Genomic DNA, 22,012 nt, shown 5'->3' with positions numbered 1-22,012 from the left:
CTGTGGAGAGGCAGTTTGCACATATGCTTTGCCAATTCCAAGACCACCCTGCCACTCTGTGCAAGAGGTGAGGGAGGACTCAGCTCCCTGAGAGGCAAAACTGTCTGGTAATATGTTCCTTTACTCACCCTAGCTCCCAAGAGGGTAGTGGCTTAGTCTTCCTCATCTCCCTGTCCCCAGTGTCCAACCCTGGGTCCCCATGGGGCTGGCCAGGAGCTTTGACTCTTGAATAAGCCACACTGGCCCAGAGACCCCCACCCTGTGCCCATGAACCAGGCAGATTCTTGGCCTCAAGGGCTGCCTATCAACCCAGTCTTGGTGCTGCGAGGCGGGCAGGGGGTTAATGTTCGCTACCTCCTTCTTGAGGGCCTCCGTCTCCACGTGGCGGAGTTTGTTCTTGGTCTGTATGTAGATATCAGCTGCATGTGGCCCCACGGGGGGCTGGGGAGCTGGGTAGCCTGGTGGGGGAGGGGGCAGTTGGGTGCTCAGGGGTGGGGGCGGTGGAGGGAAACTGGGTGGTGGTGGCAGTGGTGTGGTTCTCTCCGTCTTGCCCCGGGGACGGCCCAGTTCCGGGCTCAGCATGTCCATGTAGCTTTGTATATCTGCAGCTCTTGAGCTGGAAAGCCCTGGGGAGGGAGGGATTTGGGAGTTTGCAGAGAGGCTGTCCCCCCGTACTGAGACCCCTTTCCACCCAGAAGCAACCAGCTAAAGGGTAAGGTAGGTTTGGGATGCGGCCAGGTATGGCTCCACTGTGGGCTCCAGCAGTGCAGGGCCCACCTCGCCCCACCTCACCCCCCTCACCCCCCCCTCCCCAACCCTGCTCTCCCCTAGCTCTGGGTGCACTGGGGAAAGGACATGCACTCAAGTTTGGAGGGGGACCCCCCAGGGGGCTTTCCACTCCAGGGTATGGAGAGAGCTCCTTTGGTCACACCTAGCAGGGTGGTGTGGCAGGAGCATGGATGGCCACCCCCCAAAACCGCAGGGCACCCCACCATCTCTGCAGGCCCCTGCCTGGCGGCTTGAAGCAGGTATCACAGGTAGATGGACACTCAAGCTCAGGGTGTGGTCAGCGTGTGTGTACACAAATGCCTGGCTTCTGCCAAGTGTTTGTACATTCACATGTTTGTGAGCACATGCGTGGGTTCTTTGTATTTACAAATGTGTTTGCATTGGTCTGTGGACATGGGGTGCATTTCTGCGTGTGTTAACATGTGTACAAACTTCTGGAGTATGAAAATGGAAGGCTATGCTGTAGTGCATGTATGTGCATGCATCTGCAACCATGCTGTATGTGTGGTTGTGAATTCCTATCTGTACACTGTGCCTACACATGTACAAGTGTGCACTTTTGAGTGTGAATAGGTATGTGTAAAAGTCTGGGTTACACTGTGTGTGTGAGGATGATTACTCATTTTCAGGGTGCATGTGGATTTTGTCTCTATATGCACATAGGCTTGTGTTGTGATGAGCACACACAGCACAAGTGTCATCTGCCTCTCACCAGAACCAGCAGCCTCCTGGTGACCTGGGCAGCCTCCAAGCGCCAGCTGTGGGAAGAGTGGGCCTGATGCTGGCCCTCAGGGCCCCATGGCCAGTCCCAGTCTATGCTCCCCCCTCCCTCTTCCCAGCCTGGCCCACTCACCGCGTGGGGGGCGCTGGCCCTTGATGCTGGAGTGGCTGGAGGAGCAGGAGTCATAGTTGGAGAGGGTGCTGGTGGGTGAGCTGAGGTCAAAGTTCAGTGGCTGGACCGACATGGTGGTATTGGGTGAAGACATGCCAGAGTCAGGCTGCTTGGTCTCCAGCTCCGCAGATGGATCCCGGGACAGAACACGGTGCTCCACACTCTGAGCAGGAGGGGAGGCGACGAGGACAGCCTGACCTGAAGACCGGTGCTCTCCAGGCCAGGGTCCTGCTCAGGCATGTCTTTGCTGTGTGACCTAGGCTGAGCCGCTTCTTTTTCTGGGCTTTCTCCCCATTCTGAGAATGTCTCTCAGGTTCTTCCCAGGCCAAGATTCAAGCCCAGCCCCCTGGCAGCAGGACCACAGGTTCCTGGGAAACTCCTACCCTGGCCACACCTTGCTCAGGTGGGGTGGAGAGACTGTCAGAAGACAGGGGGGGGGGGGCATCTGGACCCCAAGGGGAAGACTGCCATGGCACCAGCCTTCTCCTTCCTCATCAGAGAGACTGAGCTCCACTGTATCTGTGGGGAGGGGCTCAGGTGCCACAGCCACTGGGGGTAGGGTGGGTTGCAGGGACCCCATAGCTTGCATGAAAGACTAATTCTCCACTACCTGGCCAGTAGCCCTTGTGCCTCCATGCCCTACTGGGGCAGATTCCAACCCCAGCCCAGCCCCTCTCTCCTGATGGGGCCCTTGGAGAAAGGGAGGGGCTTAGGGTGGCCCAGCTGAGTCTGGTGGGCAGTCCTAGGTCAGGCCGTAAGCCTGCTGTCCCCCCACCACTGTCTGTGCCCCTGCCCACAGGCCTGACCCTCCTGGCACGGGGGTGGGCTGGGGTAGGGGTCCTGCTTACGTTGCCCATGCTGGCCTTGCTGCTGGCAAGCCTGCTCGCTGGCTCTGGTGGCTGCCTCCTGCCCAAGCCTGCTTCTCCCTGCCCGCGGCCCTCTCCTTGCCTGAGAAGTGTCACAGGCCCCTCGGGAGTGGGAGGCAAGCCTAGCACCAGGTAACAGCTCAGCAGTCCTGCTCATTGGCCCTGTAATTAGGGGCTCTGTGGGAGTGTTTGCCTTTTCTGGGGCAGCAACCTGCATGGTTTAGGTCTGTCACTGCTGCAGCTGGGCCTGTCTGGGTGAGGGGACCAAGGCCCCCCCTACCCCACCCAGTTCAGGGGGGCCAGGGCCAGCTGACCATTCCATGAGCCAAGGGAAAGCATATGGGCTGGCCTGGGTGGAGGTGGGAAAATGCTCTTTTTATGGCTGACAGCATGGGCACTGGGGGTGGCCAGCCCCAACCCCATGGATAACAGAGGTTAGGGGCACAGCCTCTCTAGCCTGGAATGCTGGCTTCAAATGTCACCTCTCCCACTTATTAGCTAATCGACCTTGGGCAAATCACTTATCCTTTCTGTACTTAAAGAGAGAGAGCCTACAGTGGGGAGTGGGGGGGGGGGCAGGGTATAAAAGGCCAGAGGGAGAGGGAGAATCTTAAGCAGGCTCCATGCCCAGTGCAGAGTGGAGCTCCATCTCACGACCCGAAGATCATGACCTGAGCTGAAATCAAGAGTCAGATGCTTAACAGACTGAGCCACCCAGGTGCCCCTTAGTTTCTTTACCTGTAAATGAGGATAACAGTATTTCTTGACTCATGAGGATATAAGAAAGATTTTAAAAGTTAGTGAAATCCCAGGGAGTAGGGTGGTCGGTAAATGCCATATATGTCAACTGTTAGTATTAATTTCTGATGGCGACTGAGGTTCTACTATAAAGCACCGGGCAGAGTACCTGCTGGAGTCAGAATTCACGGAGTGGTGTCTGTTGCAATTGTAGTCGCTGTTAAGAGGGGCTGGAGGGGCTGGGGCTTTGTGCCACCCCCACCCCATCCTTGAAACTCTCAGTGGGAAAGAACCATCTCTTGTGCAGAAATGCCTTCACAGCATCCACCCATTTGTACACCCTGCCAACAGGGTGCTCACTATCTGTTGGACCCTTGCTCTCTCTGGGTGGCCTCTGGGGGGGTCGGCGGAATTCTTCCTCAGGTCCAGCTGCAGTTTCAGAACCCCTGGGCCTTGCTGTGCTCTGGAGCACACAGAACCAGGGTGCCCCCCCTGTGCTTGCAGACAGTGCTATGGCAGGATGAGGACATCCCACCTTCTCCCCTCCAAGTATCATTTCCTAGCCCCTCTTCTGGCCAGGCTGCCCCCTGGCACTGGTCCTCCTGAAGACACCTGGGAGACCCACCCTCCCTGTGCCCCAAAGCAAGCATTATATCAGATGAGTCAGCGCCCTGGACTTGGAGCCAACCGCACCTGAGCTCAAGTCTCAGGAGGTGACTTCACAGCTGTGCAACCATAATAAAATCATTTTAAAAAGATGATACAAGTTTCCAGTTATGAAGTAACCATGAAGTGAGCAAACACACAGTGTAGTGATCAAGCAGTGGCTCTAGGCCATGCCACTCAGGCTCCACTATTTAACAGCTGTGTGACCTTGGGTGAGTGAGGACACTAACACCACCTCCTCTGAGGCGGTGGAGAGTTAGTTACATGAGCTACTAGTGTGGGCTGTGGGCCGGCGAATGAACTTGACTATTCCCATCGGTATGTAAGTGTCCTGTGGTTTCTCCAGGCCTTCTTCCTTACCAGGACGACGCTGGTCCTCTTGCCCTTGGCCCTTTCTCCTTCACCCTCTCACTCCTCAGTGGTCAGTGGTTCTGGGCTGAGAGAGCGTGATGGTCTGCGGTATTTTCTCATAGTGTGACCTCGGACAAGGGGCTGCAGGTCTCGAAACTCAGCTTCTTCCGTGGTAAAGGGGTAAGAACACCTACCGCTGGGGAGAGGTGGGAATGGGGTGGGGGACGACATAACCGGGGAGCAGCGCCGGGGGTCGTACCAGGTTCTCCACGGTGCGCAGGTAGCGGGTGCAGTGGCTGTGGCCGTTGTAGTCCGAGAGGTCGGCGGCAGTGTACCCGTCGCGGTCGCGGACGTCCAGCTCCGCGCCGTTCACTACCAGGATCTGGCAGCACTGCGGGGGGCCACGTACTGAGGACCCCGCCGCTCGCCCGGACCCCCGCCCGGCCGCAGGGCTGTGCCGACAGTTCGGCGCCAGCAGAGGGCGCCCGGCCCGCCCGCTCCAGCCCCGCCCCTACACCCAGCCGCGCCCCTGCCCCCCAGCCCCGCCCCTACCTCCAGCTCCCCGTTTTCAGCGGCGTCATGCAGCGGGGTCCCGCCCCACAGGTCGGCCGAGATCTCGCCGCCGTGCAGCAGGAGCCAGCTGAGCACTTTGGCGTGGCCGCGGCTCGCCGCGAAGTGCATGGCGGTGGCGCCATCCTTGTCCTGCTCCGACAGGCTCACGTCGGTGCAGCTCACCTGGGCGGGAGGGGGTGCGGGAAGGGGGGGGCTGGGCGCCAGGCTCCTCCAGGCCCCGCCCCGTCCAGCCGGCCGCTTCGCGAGCACGCCCGCCCCTCCCCGGGCCCCGCCCCTCCCCGGGCCCCGAGCTCACCAGCCACACGATGACCGGGCTGTGGCCCATCTGCGCCGCGGCGTGCAGCGGGGTCATGCCGTCGTGGGCGCTCGCGTGCGGGTCCGCGCCGCACTCCTGCACCAGGTACTGCGTCACCTCCAGGTGGCCCTCTTGGCACGCCAGGTACAGGGGCGTGGCACCGTTCTTGGTTTGGGCATTCACTCCCCTGCGGAGACACAGCACCCACCGTGGGCTCTCAGCACCCACCTCCCTCCAAAGCCTTCTTATGCCCCTTCGAGCTCCTCTGGGGAGCTCCGGAGGGCTGGGAGAGTGGGTTGGAGGAGGTCTAGTCGCCGGGTCCCGCTGTCCCTGATTCTCTCTGGACTTAGTCCAATGATAACCTCCCTGGGGGTGGGGGGGGGATTTGGCTTGGCCACCCCCTCTGGCAGCCTCCCTTCTACAGTGCACACCCGACAGACAGTCCCTATCCTCAGTAAATGGCCCACATTTCCACCAAGGTCTACGAGGATGTGGTGATCTGGCCTCTTATCTTTCAGGCACTGACCCACCGTCACTGTGAGTCCTCAAACCTTCTGTCTTACCTGTATGGCTTTGATTAGGTCCCTCCTCTATCTGGAATGCTCTTCCTTCCTCCTCCCTAAGACTCAGTCCAGATCCCTCTTCCATGAGGCCTGCCGTGATTTCCCTGGGCAGAGCAGGCCTTTCCTGCCTCTGTGCCCCATATGGCCCTAGGCTCACTCCATGGACTGTCATATGTACTCCATGGAACATAACTAATTCTGGCTTCTGCCTCCCCCCAGGAGACTAAATTCCCAGAAGGTGGAGTAGTAGGGTTGCCAGATAAAACACAAGATACCCAGTTAATTCTGAATTTCAGAGAAACGGGAAGTCATTTTCTAATAAAGTATATCCCAAACAAAGCATGGGACATACTTATACTAAAATATTATTTGCGGTTTATCTAAGTTAAAATCCATTTGGATATCCCGTTGGTACTCTGACAACTCTACAGGCGGCCACCATTCACCAGCGCTTCTGGTGTGCTGGGATATGCATGGGCAGTTTCTCATTGGATGCACTAACTCAGGTCCTGTTGTCATTCCCATTTTGCAGAGGGGCAAGTGAGGCTGTGATTTACTAAAGGTCACACAACTGGTAAATGGCACTTGAGTGTATGGTTGTGATGCAGAGCCTGGTGCATGCAGTAGGCACACAGGGAGTGAAGACAGGGAATGGAGGGAGGGTCACTCCCTGTCTTCACTCCTGAGACTTTCCTGAGGTCCAGCTCGCAGCTGCCTTGGCCCCTCATCTCTGTTCCCCATAAGAGGAGTCCTACCTGGGGAGCTGGGAATCAACCCCATGAGGTGGAGTGCTGCTGGGAAGCAGGGATGTTGGCAGGGTCACTGACTGCCTTGGTTTTTCTGACTTGGTAATGGGTGTGGACACTCCAGGGCGCAGTTATCATAGTTGGACACTAGGTGGAGCCATAATCTAGGCCCAGACACAAGAGCTGCCCACCGCCGTCCACAGCGTGGCTCAGAAGCTCTGGGGTGAGGCTGAGTCCCACTGTGCTGGACCAGCCCTCTGTGCCCCAGTAAGAGCACTTCGTCACCTGACTAAATGTCTGACCATCCTTCTGTCTCCTGATCTGGTCTCTTCCCCTTGGACCCTCCCAGCTGACTTCTCCCTGTCCCGAAAACGCAGGTTCCTGTGCACTTCCCTGACCCTGGGCCCTCAGGCCATCTGCAGCCCTCACCAGCCACCTCCCTGCTCTCTCCTTACTCCTGACATGGGTGCCCCCACCCCAGACACTATTGTCCTGGGCCTGATGCCGAGCATGGCACGTCACGCATTTGGGGTGGAGCAGGGACGATGCCTGGCCACCCTCCGTCTCCCCACCTGTGCCGGGGCAATGGTGCTTAAGAGCCAACATGGCACCCAGTGATAGAGGATCGCCCACACGCCTCTTCCCAGGAACCCTCTGGCTTGCAGCCACCAGCCTCCATACCCCACTGCCACCATCGCCCCCCCTCCCCACGCATTCACATTCACATACTGATGTGACAGTAACAGCCTGTTTAATATTTCATGACCAACACTCAGTGGCCTGAATTATTCACCTCGTAACCAAGGCACAGTGAGTGCTGGGGTCCTGGGGATCAGAGGCTGAGGGTGCCACCACCCAGGACCCACTGAGGCCTCTCTGGGGAGGCCTAAGGCAACATGCAGAACTTGGGGCACCAGTTCTGCCAGGATCCCTGCCCTCGAGCACCCCCTGCTTGGCAGGTATCCATGGTCCAGGGGTGTCCAGCCAGCCTGGGAAGGTCTGAGAAGGTCTGAGAAGCTGGCCCAGAGCAGGACCTGAGCAGGAGGGGGCAGTCATGGCCACTGCCAGGCCAGAGGCTGCCACCCTTAGCTGGAGACCCTGGGACAGAGGAAGCTTCCATAAATGCTCCAGCTTATCACCGTTCAGTCCCTGCAGCCCTGAATTTACAGCCTCCAACTTGGGAGGCCCTGGCATAATGGGGCAGACAGCCTGAGGGGCAAGGGAGAGAAAGGGGGTCCTGGCCTTGGTACCCTCTTCTACTTTGGCCTGGAGGCAAGAGGGTCAGGGGCCCCCAGGTGCTCACTGGGGAAAATTATAAAACTATGGATGAGCACATGGAACAAAAATCTATTGATTCAGGTGGAGAGAGAGATAAAGTTATGATAGTAGTAATAATAATAACTGTTAACAGTGGTAGCAGGTACGGTTCATCAAAGGACTGATATGTTTCAGGTACTGTGCTAAGCTTATACACGTGCTCTCTCACCTGGTCCTTGCAGGGACCAGATGGGGTAGGTGCTGGCATTGTTCCTCTTTTCAGACAAGGAGACTGTGCACAGAAGTCTAAGATCGCTTGATGAGAGAGAGGCAGAGAAGGACCCGAGGTATGAGCCCTGCCAAGCTGTGTCACTGTCTTCCCTCTTGTCTCGGTTCTCAAAGCCACCCATGGAGTGGGGGTGGTAATCGTCCATGAGATGTGCTTGGAGAGCCCTCAGCATGGGCCTGTCACCTGTCACAAACCTGGGATCATTGTTATATTTGGGGATCCCTCCCCACTGAGCCTCTGTAGGAGCACTGCTGGTCTGGGGTGTCTGGGCCCTGCCAAACACAGGTCAGGCCAGGCATTGCTTCTGCTCTGGAGAGTCACCCAGAGGAGAGGGGCAGGGTCTCAGGGTATTTCTGGCCTCAGGATCCCACTGGTGCCTACCCATCAAGTTCTAGACAAAGTGACACTAAGGGTGACCATTCCAGTCCTGGCCCCTGCCCTTGGCCCTGGCCACTACCCCACCACCCTGACTCTATAGCTCACTAGGCAGGGCCCTAGTGAGTCCTTAATCTCCTGAGCCTCAGTTTCCATATATGGCAAATGGGCATCATAATTGTCCAGCATCTTCTTGCCTCTTAGAAGAGGAAGCTTTGGAAGGTTGAACATTTCTTTGGAGGACAGGCTACCCTGCTACCTGGTGCTGCAGCCCATACTGACCAGCCAACCCCTTCGCCAACCCACTGGGTCTCAACTGTCACTCCCCATGACCAACCCCAGAGGTTTCAAATTCTCATCTGACTTGGCCTTTCCCACTTGCCTGAACACCTGCTCCTCTTGACTTCCTGGAGCAGCCACTGACTCACCACCCAAGCCTCCTAACCCTTCTTTGCGAGGTCCTGGCCTCCACCTGACCTCCAAAGGTGGAAATGCCCCAGAGCCTCCTTTCTGAACACACTCTCCCTGCTGGTGGGGTCATCTACGTCCCAGAGTCAAAGGCCACCTACACCTGGTGCCCTTCCTCTCCCCTGCTTGGACCTGGAGTCTATATCTGGCCCTCACCTCCACCCCCTGTCCATGTGTATGATGCCCAGGCCTCTGGAACTTTATGTGCCAAGAGCAGATCTCTCCCCAACTTGCCAATTCCATTTTAGTAAAGGACATCAAACTACCTTCCCTGGAGGGTAGCCTAAGCTCTAAGAGTCTTTATGACCCTTAACCCTTGACCTCTTATAGGTCTGCAACACTCTAGCATAAATCATATGTTCTTCCTCTCTGGGAAAAAGGTGACATGAATGAACTTCAAATAGTAAGCAAGTCACCACGTGACGACACAAAGCAAACATGGAATGCTTGCTGGAAATCTCCATCCAAGACTGGTGCCAGCCTACTGTAGTTGTTGCTACAAAGGAGTTCCCTTCCCACAAAACTAGACTCAGGTCAAAGAACTGCATTTCCAGTGGCCCCTCCTTTGGCAATAATTTCTGCTACAAGGAAGGTAAGAAAGGAGGTGATTCCATGAGGATTAGACCTCGTCGTGGAGTAAGGCTGCTCTGGATAAAAGTCATGGATCTTTGGCTGGCTCTACCTGTCTTGACCTCTAATCACATGTCCTGGCTTATTTGAAAAGATTCCAAATCAGGCTTGGCTGAGGGAAGAAATGCAGTCCTTATTTGAGGAAGGTTCTAGAATAGTCAGCTTTACACCCAATCCATCTACAAGCCTGGAATATTTCTAGAAGCTTACCCTTTCCTGAAACTCTCCAAGCCTTCTAGGCCTTCTTTCTGGTCGTCTGGGAAGCCAAGCCAAGCTTGATCCCAGCTCAGCGGCTACTTCTGCTGATTCTTCTGGCTGCAATGCTCCCAGGCCAGATTTTTGCTGGGCTGGTCCCTCTTTTTATCCAGGTCTCAGATGAGCTCTTGCCTGTCCTAGGAGGCCTTCCTCTACTCCCTCAATTTAAAGAAAATGCCACTGGTTTCTACCAAACTACCCCATTTTGCTTTATAGCTCTTGTCACTGGAGTGGTCTTGTGTATCTATTTCATTCTTTCCAGGGACCCATGTCACAAGGCTGCCACAAGCCAGAGCAGAGCCATGCAAAGAGCAGACCCCTGCCATCCTGGAGCTTGGTTCCACTGGGGCTGCCAGCTGGCAAACCAACATGCACATACACACACATAAATAAGCAGGAACTTCTCTGAACACGGCACATGCTCTGGACCTGTCCCCTTGTTTGCCCCGGGAGCCTCTCTGAAAGTTGGCCCCAAGCAGCTGGGAGGGCTCACTATGTCCCGAACATGAGCACCAGTGGCATGCCCAGTTGCTGGTTGTTGAGTGAGTAACTGTGGAGGCAAATGAGACGGGCAGCTAGGCCAGGAGCTCTGTGCTATCTCCTCACACAATGGCCTCAGCTGGCCTGTTTGCCAGATGGGCCCAGGGAGGCCCAGTGGGGAGTTCCATCTGAGATCACCTGCATTGAGCCTGCATGCAGGACGAGCCCCAAGGATTCCAGACTCAACAAATATATACTGTGTGTCAGGCACTTGGCCTACAGGATGGGGAAGAGGAAGTCTCCTCTCATTAGTTGGGAAGATATGATAAGAGAATGCCCCCAGGAGGCACAGAATATAACACCAAGTGATGATAAGGATGCCAGGGAAAAAGAAAGCAGGGTGAGGGAGAACTGGAGGGTGTGTGTGCTTCTCAGCAAGTTACAGTCTGAAGGAGGCTCCATGGAGCAAAGCCTCAAGGGAAGAGAGAGTAGCTGAAGAGCTCTTGGCGGCAGAGTTCTAGGCAGTAGGAAGAGTCAGAGGGAGGTTGGAGGCACCAGCCTGTGGGAGGAGACTCAGCAGGTGAAAGGAGTGGGGGTGGGGAAGCAGTGCACGTGAGGCGTGGGGAGGAGGGCCCCTGGGCCATTATGAGGAAATGGCTTTCATTCTTGAGGAGCAGGGAGCCGATGGCCAGTCCAGGGGTCTGACTTGCCTTCTCTAAGGTGGGGGCAGAGCTGGACAGGAAGAGGCAAGGGCTAGGGCGCAGAGACCTAAGAGATGAGGGTCCAGACAAGGAGTGGGATGCAGGCCAGGAGATGGGGTATGGTCTGATCAGGGCCACACAGACTCAGTGGGACCTCGGCTGCTCCATCAGTCTCTCCGAGACACAGTTTCTCTGTCAGCACCATGCTGCAGGAACATCTGTTTGGCTCACTGATGTATCTCTGGCACTTAGAATATTGCCTGGCACGGAGTAGATGCTCCATAAAGATTAGTTGAATAAATCAATCTGTAAACTGGGCTGCTTATAGAGCTCCTGCCCAGGGTGGTTGTAAAGCTTAGATTACTTTGTGGTGCTAGGTACTCCGTCAGCACTCAGCAGGCAGGAGCTCATCCGAGTTCATCCTGATGCCTGGCCAGGGCATCTTCCAATCTCTGTCCTGGGCAGGGTAGGCCTCAGGCATAGGAGATACTTACAGAGAGGTGCAGTTGGTACAAATCTTTGGGCAGATGGATTTTCCAGTTTGCTATGACAGGCAGAGCACAGCCACCACCACCACCCTCGCCCCACCATCCTCCACAGCCTCAAAGCTCAAGTCTGGGCTGAGCCTGGGGCTGCCCTCCAGCTGCACAGACCCCAGGTGAGCACATGGTAGAGGCCAAGCAGGCATGAGGTAGTTCCTGGGCCCCAGCACCCGCTGAAGCTACCTGTCCCTTGCTCCTTCTCTATCTGCCCTGACTGGACATCCAGATACCTGGCTCCCTTCCACCAACTACTAGTGCTCCTGGCCTGGAGGGTCAGCCCCTTCACTCCATCTCCCTGAGACCCAAGGCCTGAAACAGCCCTGACCCAGTTCCTGCCACCCTCAGAGCTGCCAGCTTAGGGACCTTCCTTCTGCAGGGAGGATCCCCATGGAGCAAGAGCCCCAGAGGTCACTGTGGTAGTTCCTCTACCTCTGGAAAGATTTGCCCAATGGACTGGGATAGACTGGACAAGGGGTAGGTGGGTACACAGTGTTCCTGCAATCTTAAGCCTTTTCTAACACCCACGGTACAGCCTGTCATTATTAGCAACACCCCATCTTTGGAGGCGGTCCAGCCTTCCTGCTCCTCTGCAGCCTGTCATTGCCACGGCCCACTGCTGCCACAGCCTCCCCAGGTGGGATCGAGTTTCTCACTGCTGGGTCTGGGAGCTCTTCCTCCCTTACCCACCGGCAGGGAGAGCTGAGCTCTTGTGAATAATTCACTGAGCTTCACAACAGGCCTGGGAGGCTCATGAGAGTGAAAGCCTGGAGCCACGGCCTCCACAGCCAGGCTGCCTGGGCCTCTGGACTGAGCCCTGTGGTCTGGGGAAGCCTGAGCCTCTGCCCTCTCCATGCCCAGCCTTTGGGACCCCAGCCTGGGAGAGCAGGAGTCTCTACCCCCAAGAGAGGAGGCTATGTGGACATTGGCCTCCGACTCCCAGCAGGCCCCACTCCAATTCCCAGCCACCCCCTCCTGCCTTGGCCCAGCCTGGCAACCACACAAAAGCACCTTCTTATCAGCCAGCTCACACACTGCCACGGGAATGGGCCCAAGTCTTCTGACCACCTCCGTGAGATTCATAGAGGCCTCTGAAGGGCTGACGGTTCATCAGCCCAGGCCATCTGGCCTTAGAGTTGGCACCAGGGCCCAATCACAGCCAGCATCTGGCATGGCCTGGGAGGGGTCAGGGTTCCCAAGGCCCTGACTGAGCTCAAGAGAGGGTGTTCCACGGCACAGCCAGTCTCCCTCAGGCTGGGATCCCAGCCCTTGGAGGACTCTAGCTCATCCATGGCCCCAGGTTTTTTGATAAGTCGGGGTTCAGGGGCAGCCTGGGTGGGAACCTCAGTCAGGTTCCCACCAGCACTTCCATGGGTGGGCTTGGAGCCCTCTCACAGTTCATACCATTTGGCTAAGTTGGCATCGCCATTAGCCTGGCTTTGGGGGGGCCTATTATGTGTGATGGGGGAGTCTGATGGGCACAGAAAGGTGACCACAGTTCATTCTTCCCCTCTTAGGACCTCAGTGTACTCTGTGTTAAGTGAGGGGGTGGGACAGGAGCATGAGAATCACCACAGTGGAGCAGCAGGCATGTCACAGGTGCCACCCCCTGCCCTCAGCCTGGAGAGTCCAAGTCAGGAATTTGGGATCAAGCTCCAGAGGTGCTGATGGTGCCAGAATGAGAGCCTGCACTCAAGAGCCTCAGGGCCCTCCTACTCTAAATCCCAGACTTAGACATGACCCAAACCCTAGCTTGTCCAGCAGCAGAGAATTCATGCCAAAGTGCTGCCAAGTGGCCTCTGGCAGATCTGGCTATGAGGGGAACCTCTGGCCCATGAGGCACACGTGCTAAGCTTCTGCTGACCAAACCAGGAAACTCCCTGCTCAACAAGATGACTACAGGCTGGCCTGGGGGCGGTGGTCTTCGGACTGCCCTACATCACCCCAGTGTGCCTGGGCCCAAGAGCCACCCTGCAAGGTGTACCCACCCTGCCACAAGGCCACGGGGTCAGGCTGGCCTCTTGCTTCCTGGTAGCCAGGATCCTCCCTCGGGCATGGAGCCAATGGTGAGTACTGACCTCCTACCTCACGGCTGCTCTCCTCCTAAGGCTTGGTCCTCTGTCACCACTTAGTGTCCCAGGCACTCACTTAGATGACAAAGGTCACTGGTCAGAGCCCCCATCTGCCAGTCCCCAGGGCCACTCTTGTCCTACTCCCTCAGATGCCCCCCACAGGACTTCCCTGCTCTGCACTGAGCCCCGATCTTCCCCACACTCCCACCTCACCCTGGGGAGCCCCCAGCCCACTGCTCAGCTGCTTTCTCAGACCTGCCACTCAGGCTGAGGATCCTGGGAGGTTTGGGGGCCCACTTCTCCTGCTAATGGGAATGGGCTGAGGGGCCACAAATGACAAGGAGCAATAAATGACAAGATGCTCTCTGGATGGCCTCATTAGGGGGCGGTGGGGATCTGGGCAGATAGACCTCTCTTTTCACTGCTCCTCCTCCTTCTTGACTAGAGGTCGAGGAAATTTTCCCATATCTCCACTCCTATCCCCCACTTAGAAGAGTCCTATAAACCAGCACAGGCCAGAGCTCAAGAGAGCCACTTACTGCAGGCTGGTAGGCCTCCTGGAGGGGAGCAGGTGATCTTGGCCTGCATGCCCAGCCTTCTGGGTGCAGTCGTGGGCTGTGGGAGCATCTGCTTGCAAAGCTCTGGGGCGAGTGGCTGTGAGCAGCCTTCCAGGAAGGGAAAAATTTCAACTTGGGTAGGAGCTGCCTCTGGCCTGGCCCTCTGGGCCTCTGGCCCTTGGGATGGTCCAGAAGCAGTATTTCCCATGGAATGCTAGAGGGGCAGATTTCAGGCATTCCCCAGAGCCCTGGTCCCCACCACCCAGAAGACAAGTGAAGAAGGGTGTCCTTACTCAGGATGGTGCCCCATGAGAAGCCTCAGGGAGGGGAAGTCTCCTTTGGCGGCAGCATAGTGGATAGGCAGGGCGCCTGTGTCTGTGGCCACGGTGGGATCCCCACCACCATGACGCAGTAGCCAGTCCACCACCTCAGGGTGGCCAAAGCGGGCAGCCAGATGCAGGACTGTGGCACCAGAATTGTCTTTGTCCTGTGGGAGAAGAGCCCATTAGTCCTGAGGCCTTGTCCTGCCCACATCTCTGGCTCAGAGCACTTCTTGCACCCACCAGCCACAGGGATGGTTCTGTCCTTGGGCACCTAATTGGCCCTCTTTGAACTTGGTCCATAAGTGGCACACCTGTGCCATCCACGCTAGGCTTCTTGAGTCCTGCAGGTCATGACTGTGAATTGCTTGCAGATAGTAGGCTTTTAGGACATGGTGCTCTTGGCCTCCCTGCGGGAGCAACTGTCACCCAGATGCTCGCAGAACTCCTGAAGGAGTGAGCAAGGGTGCCTGGGGCTGGAAGAGTGGGCTTTTGTGGCTGTACCAGGCTGGCATCAGGATGGTGTGGGGCACCCCCTGCATCTAACCTTTTTTTTTTTTTTGGTGCTGAAACCCGGGAACAAACTATGCACCTAACCTTTGATCCCTCCCCTGGTGTCACATGAAAAGAGGTCTCCAGTTTGGTGTACCTCCAATAACCCAACATCAGTGCAGAGAACTGCCCCTGCCCCAGCGCACAAGCAGACTCCCTGCTCCTGGCCCAGGGAACAAGCTGTGTTCTTGTTCTGTGGAGGAGGAAGGTTTTGGGTCCTGGTGGCAGGGCCCGGAGAGTTAGCCAATGGTAGGAGGTGTGGGCTAGAGGCGCCCCTGGGAGGGCCTTGGGCAGGACCCCCTCCCAGGCACTCCAGAGGGGGTAGGCCAATGGTCTAGGCCCAGAAGTACTAAATACATCATCCATGACCATCCGGGTGTGTGGGTCTGTTGCAGGAGGGGGTTGGCAAGTGCTGTTTACGTTACCTGGGGAAGGAAGGGAATCAGAGAGAACCCAGAAGTCTGGACTCAAAGGCTGGCGAGTTTGCGTGAGTGGGCACCAGCTGGAGAACAGCACGAGCTCCCAGTGCCAAGCATGTGGGATAATGCAAAGGTGGGCAGGGACACAGGGAAGATGATAGGCAGCAGTGAGAGGTAGGCATATTTTACTAGGATCAGGGAAGGGGAAGTCCCTCTGCTCAGAAGACACCCAGTGGGGACAGGTATGGCCAAGGCAGCTTGAGGAAGGTGAATCAGAGGCTCTGGAAAAACAGGTGAGAGGAAAAGAGGGGACAGAGGCCTGGGGCCACTAGTAAGTCATCAGTCAGGCTATGGGGTGGCTGTGGGGCTAGGAAGGAGGTAGGGAGAAGGTGAGCCAGAGCAAGCAGCACACGGACAGCTGAGCACAACACAGACTCTTCTGTGTGCTGGAACACCCTGGAAGGAGCTAAAGACTGGTTCAATCTATGCGGCCAAGTCTGGACCTCAGGGGGTTGGCAATAAGGAGAGGACCCAGGCTCTGGCCTGTCCCCAAGGCTCCAACAGCTGTGAAGGCCACAGGAGCCTCACGTGCTGTGGTCCGCCCCCTAAAGCTGCTTATCTCTCTGGGCTGAGCAGCACTGAGGATCGAGGTCATCTTCCCCACACACACACTTCCGCCCCCAGCACCCAAGCTTGCTGGGGCTCAAGGGAGGGAGACTTGATAAGCTGGGCACAAGGCTATTTGTTCCTCCACCTCCTCTGCAGGGGCCAGGGAGGTTTCTGGCCAAGACTGGACATTGGGATCGGGGAGGCATCCACCTCCCAAGAGTGGGCATGGACCGTGTGCCAGGAAGTCCTGATAAGAGAGCCAGCCAGGAGATAAGGGGTCCAGCCATCTCCCAGGATGGGTAGAAGAGATGGACCTTGCCATCCTGAGGGTGAAGTGGGGGGATAGGATCTGGTCATCCTTAGGGCACGACCAACCAGCACAGAATCACCCCTGTCTCCTCTTCAGTTAGCACAGTGGTCTTGCTAAGTGGGAAATCAGTTCTGATTCCTTCCTCCAATGGCTTTTCCTCACAACTAGGATATCATCCAAATTCCTAACCCCAGATTCTGGTGGCTTCTCCCACCCTCCCCCAACTCCACACATGCTTTCTTCCTTGCTGATCCTGCAACAGAACAAGAATGTGTATGCTTCAGGGCTTTGCACGTCTCGTTCCTTCTGCTTAGAACTCTCTGATCAGCACCTGGCCACCTCCTTCTCATCATCCAGGACTCCCCACAGAGGTCACTCACTCCTAGCCACCTCACCCAACTAAACCGCTAAGCCACCCGGGCTGCCCTATTAGTTGTTTGTTAATGCAGGTATTAAAAGTTTATTTAAAGATCAAATGAAAATGTTTTAAATGAGTAAACAGAGTCTCAGCACAGAAATGAAAATTACAGAAAATCAAAAGGAAATTGTAGGACTGCAAAGTATAATAATTGAAATGAAAAATACATTGGGTGGGGTTTTTTTTGTTATTGTTTTTTAAAAATTTTATTTATTTATTCATGAGAGACACAAAGAGAGAGAGAGAGGCAGAGACACAGGCAGAGGGAGAAGCAGGCTCCATGCAGGCAACTAGCTCCCTGACACCCCCACATGGCCCAGCAAGACCTGATGGTTCCCCGGGTTTGCTGTCCATTGCCCCCACAGACTGGCAGCTACAGGAGGTCAGAAGCACCTGAATGAATCCCTAGGCTTAGTACTCCTACTGGATGCTCTATTGCCAGCAGGAGTGAGCAGGAGAGCTACACATCAGGGCCTGAGCTGCTCCCACCTCCAGCTCAGGAGGGATCAGGTTTATGTCAGCCTGGGGGCCATTGAGCAAGACCAGGTGGGGGTCTCAGGGCAGGAAGACTCAGGCTGTGCTGAAGAAGCAACTTGCAACTGGCAGGCAGGTGTCTCAAGGTCAGCTAAGGTCCCGGGGAGGCCCCACTTACTATGCCCATCACTCCTGCCCCATGTCCTGGCCTTGGGGACACCTGCATCTGCTCCTGGGGTGGACTGTAGGGCTTTGCCCACCCCTCTTGCAGACGTGATCCCAGAAGACCTGGGCTTCTGATTCTGTGGCTGCCCATTCTCCAGGACTTCCCTGGATCAGTGTTCCGTCCTGTCCCCACCCCCACCCCCACCCCCGCCACACACACTCTCCACTCCAGTCCCTGCTTAAATACCAGCCCAGGTAAACCCAACTCCCTCTGGCTCCCCATTACCCGGTGCTCTTCTAGGCAGTGGTCCTGGCTTGCCAGGGCGTCTTCCCTGGGTGCATTAGACTTGGGGAGCCCAACCCCCCCCAACCCGCTGTTAGGAGCTCAAAATCCAGCTCAGTCGGGAGGTGCCCCATCTCACCCCCCACCCCTTTGAGTCACGGGGGCTCTGGGCCAGAGCTACCCCCACCCCCGGGGGAGGAAGCCGCAGGGCGCCCCGTGAGCGGCGCAGACCCACCTGCACTCCGCAGCCGCCCTGCAAGAGCAACCACTGCAGGCAGGCGAGGTGGCCGGTGGCGGCGGCGTCGTGGGCCGGCGTGGCGCCGTTGCGCGCGCGGGCCGCAGCGGGCAGGGCGGCCTCCTCCACCAGGAAGCGCAGACAGTGCAGCTTGCCGGCGCGGGCAGCGTGGTGCACCGGCAGCGCGTCCAGCGGGTCGCGCAGCGAGGGCTTTAGCAGGCCGGCGGCGTGCAGGGACTTCAGCACGTCCAGCTCACCCTGCCGCGCCGCCTGCAGCGCCCGCTCCAGGGCCATGGTGCCGCCCGCGGCGCCGCCGCCCGCTCAGCGCGTTCCCCCAGGCGCCATGCACCTGTCCTCGGGCGGCGGGAGAGCCCGCGGCGCGGCCGTCGGGGCCCTGCGCTCCGGGAGGCGGAGCGGCTGCCTGCCCGGTCCCTGCCCCGCGCCGCCTCGCCCGCTCCGCTCCGCCTCCGCCTCCGCCGCGCTCTGGGGCTGGGGGGGCCCTGGCGCACGCGGGGCTTAAGCGGGGCCCGCCCCCCGCCCCCCGCCCCGCCCCGGCCCGGCCCCGGCCCGGCCCCGCCCCGCCCCCGCCGCCCCGCGGGCTGGGTGGCCGCGCGCAGCTCCGCTACACAGCGGGAGGTGCGCCCAGGGACTCGGCTCCTGATCGAGCTCACGTATAGAGACCCCGGAGGGAGGCCCAACGGTTCGAATCTGAGAGCCTTCCAGGCACTGGCGAGCGGAGCCCTCGAAGTAATTCATCGACTCAGCGCCCACTCCATGCTGTTCCAGGCGCTGGGGACACAAGCCAGCAGACAATTATCGCCCTTCCGGAGAGTGACCAGTGTCACCAGAGCTGGAATACGGGGTTAGGAAGGGAGTCGTAGGGGCCACGGGGGGGTGGGCGGGGTGGTCAGGGAAAGGTCCTCTGAGGAGGTGTTGTAGGCTGGGCTGTGGGTGGTAAGCGGGCCAGGCTGCAAGGGCAAAGACCCTGGGGCAGGAACAGGCCAAACAAGTCCCTGAGGGGTTCTGGGTCTGTGCCAAAGTGGGTGCAACAGGAGCTGGGCCCTCAGCCTTCTGGGGCTCCTCCAGGCCCCAAGAACTGTCCTCCGAGCTTCCTGGAAGCAGGAGAAAGAGGAGGAAAGGCAGGAATGCCTGGGGCACTCCAGGGTCCAGAGGCCAGGGGCTCAGAGATTCCCAGAGCCTCTGTCTAGGGTGGGCGGAATCAACGCGGAGCTTGAGCAACGGGGCTGACAGATAGAAGGGAAAGCAGGGAAAGCAGGAATGCAAAGGGGGAGGGGGCAGTGAGGAGATGCACCATACACCAGAGCAGTCACTGGGAGAGCAGGGCCAGGACCCTTCCCTGAGGGCTCACAAAGGTTCCAGGATGGCGGCAGGCCAGGAGGACCCACGGGCGCCAAACCAGCCTACCTTCAGAGCCGGAAGCCATTCGTGGGAGCTGGAGGGAGGCGTGGCCACTGGACAGAAGGACCAGCTGCCAGAAGGCAGGGGCAGCGAAGCTGTGAGAGCACATTCAGTACCACTGGTGAAGTTGAAACGGTCTGTCCTTCCTTTCCTATCTCTTCACCTCCCCCACCTCCCCAGGGGAGCCCTGTGAGGTGTTGGCCCTGGGCTGTTTCACCCAGCACCAAGCTAGGCCCAGCTCAGGAAGGACCTAAGCTGTAGAAATGCTAGAGTATGAACCTGTTTCCAGGGACCCTGGGAGTCTTAGTGCGGGCCTCGGGGGCCGCCACTTGGTGGCGCTGTGCACAATTACCTCCAAGGCTGCAAGGTGTCCTACTAAACGAATAGACTAAACGGAGCTGCTGTGCCTGCATGGACTGGTGGGTTTCTGCCCACTTCCAAAGGGCCAGAACCGCATGCTCCCTCCATGGGACTTAGGACGACTGGGCCTAGGGACTCCTACCCAGTGATTTGTGGACAGGGGTAGGGAGGAATCTTATCCCTGCAGCCTCCATGCTTCAGCTGGCTCTTGATGCCCACTAAAGCTGTCCTTCTTCTAGCACACCCAGTGACAGGTACACTGTAGGGCCTGTAAGTGGTAGGGGTGCTGTGGGAAAGAGCTAAAACCGCTTGTCGTTGGTGCCCTTCAGCTGTGCCTCCTCCGTGACTAAAAATTCTTGCAATTCATGGTCTTTATTCCCAACATGGCTCCCCTGGTTCTGGGCACCCTCATGTATCAAATGGTTTTGTCACTTGAGGGCCAGATGGGGTGATGAGCTGCTGCTATGGCTGCAAGGCAGAGGAGATGCCCAAGCCTATCCCACTGTGGATACAGACATCTCCATAGAGGTCACCTGTGAGCAGCATGGAGAAAGTCCACCACGTCAGAACCTCTGCTCAGAAGCTGGGGAGGCAGAGAGGGCCAAGCCAGTCATAGGAGGGTCCCTCCCCGGGTGCCTTAGGATTGTCTCTGGTCTCCAGCACCAGGCCCCAGAGAGGCCTCAGTGCTTGGTCACAGGTGAGGCAATGAACTACAGCTGGAAGTTCTCATCCCAAAAGATGCTGTTAAAAGCAGGGCCACCCTGGGAGCCACTGACATGACTTGCAGTTCTCACTGCTGTGATTCTAGGGGAGTTTGTGAGGAGAAACAGCCCAGAACTTCCTTGGTGGAGATGATGAAGCTGATCAAATGCTTGGATTTGCTGTGGGTCCAGGATGGGTTCGGAGGCTGCCTTCTTGACAGCAGGATCTGCTTTGGGTGGATGACAAGATGGAGGTATATTTACCTGTGATGAAGCTGTCCATTCCTTCTTAATTTCAGATGAGTCTTCACTTAATTTCCTTACTTCAGGGATGCCTGAGTGGCTCAGTGGTCGAGTGTCTGCCTTTGGCTCAGGTCATGAACTTGGGGTCCTGGAATCGAGTCCTACATCGGATTCTCACAGGGAGCCTGCTTCTTCCTCTGCCTGTGTCTCTGCCTCTATGTGTCTCTCATAAATAAATAAATAAAATATTTGAAAAATTTCCTTACTTCATTACTTGAATTGCATTTGTAGCATGTCCACCCTGTCTGCTCCTCAGTTTCTGTGGTCCATGCTTCGTTTAGCACAGAATACAAATGGCCACAGGGAAAGACAATAATTTCACCTTCACTTGCATATTTAATCTCCACAGGGACACTATGAGAGAGGTACAACACTATCCCCATTTTGCAGCTGGGGAAACTGAGGCACCAGGAGATTTGTTTCTTTCTTTTTTTAAAAAAAGATTTTATTTATTTATTCATGAGAGACACAGAGAGGCAGAGACATAGGCAGAGGGAGAAGCAGGCTCCCTGTGAGAATCCGATGTAGGACTCGATTCCAGGACCCCAAGTTCATGACCTGAGCCAAAGGCAGACACTCGACCACTGAGCCACTCAGGCATCCCTGTTTCTATTTTTAATGTATCTTGCCTAAGGTGACACAAATGCTTAAAGCACCTCCACTGTCTCCTCCAGATGTCAGTTTCCTCCCCACCAGGAGGCCTCCTCCTCTCATCCCCCTGCTGGGCTCAGGCCATTCACCTGCCCCATTCAGATCTCTCCCACCCAAGGGCAGGGACCAGGGTGGAGTGTGTCCCCACTGTACCCTTCCCTAAAGCCTGCACCCCCATGCTCTGCTCACTTGGTGGTCTTACCTGTTTCCCTGGTTATAAACAAACTGCTTCCTCTAGGTAACCAACAAAACCTACAGAATCTGGGGCACCCGGATGGCTCAGATCGTGATCCCGGGGTCCTGGGATCAAGTCCAGCATCAGGCTCCCCAAAGGGAGCCTGCTTCTCCCTCTGCCTGTGTCTCTGTCTCTCTCTCTCTATGTCTCTCATGAATAAATAAAATCTTTATTTTTTTAGAAATTTATTTATTTATTCATGAGAGACACAGAGAGAGGCAGAGACACAGGTAAAAGGAGAAGCAGGCTCCCTGCAGAGAGCCCGATATGGGACTCCATCCCAGATCCTGGATTCAAGCCCTGAGCCAAAGGCAGATGCTCAACCACTGAGCCACCCAGGCGTTCCTAAATAAAATCTTAAAAAAAAACAAAACAAAAAACCTACAGAATCCTTTGATTGAAGGGAAAGGTGGAGCCACCTGGTCAAAGTCCTTCACAGCAATGGGAAAAATGGAG

General features: G+C 56.8%; 1 protein-coding gene across 3 annotated transcripts in view; it reads right to left on the bottom strand.

Annotated features, from left to right (window-relative positions):
- Nucleotides 1-18,181, bottom strand: part of ESPN (espin) — a 30,527-nt gene extending 12,346 nt beyond the window's left edge. For all 3 annotated transcript variants that reach the window (XM_041770909.1, XM_041770912.1, XM_041770911.1), the window contains exons 1-7: nt 17,888-18,181; nt 14,396-14,589; nt 5,171-5,357; nt 4,855-5,037; nt 4,562-4,693; nt 1,643-1,844; nt 355-626 (exon numbers count right to left, since the gene is read on the bottom strand). In XM_041770909.1, coding sequence (XP_041626843.1) covers nt 355-626; nt 1,643-1,844; nt 4,562-4,693; nt 4,855-5,037; nt 5,171-5,357; nt 14,396-14,589; nt 17,888-18,181 — 1,464 coding nt within the window. The remainder of the gene's footprint in view (nt 1-354; nt 627-1,642; nt 1,845-4,561; nt 4,694-4,854; nt 5,038-5,170; nt 5,358-14,395; nt 14,590-17,887) is intronic.
- Nucleotides 18,182-22,012: the final 3,831 nt, after the last annotated feature.

This window comes from Vulpes lagopus, chromosome 10 (genome assembly GCF_018345385.1).
Source record: "Vulpes lagopus strain Blue_001 chromosome 10, ASM1834538v1, whole genome shotgun sequence".
NCBI classification, from domain to species: domain Eukaryota; kingdom Metazoa; phylum Chordata; class Mammalia; order Carnivora; family Canidae; genus Vulpes; species Vulpes lagopus.
The sequence above is the reverse complement of the archived record's forward strand: the minus strand, read 5'-3'. Positions and strand labels throughout refer to the sequence as shown.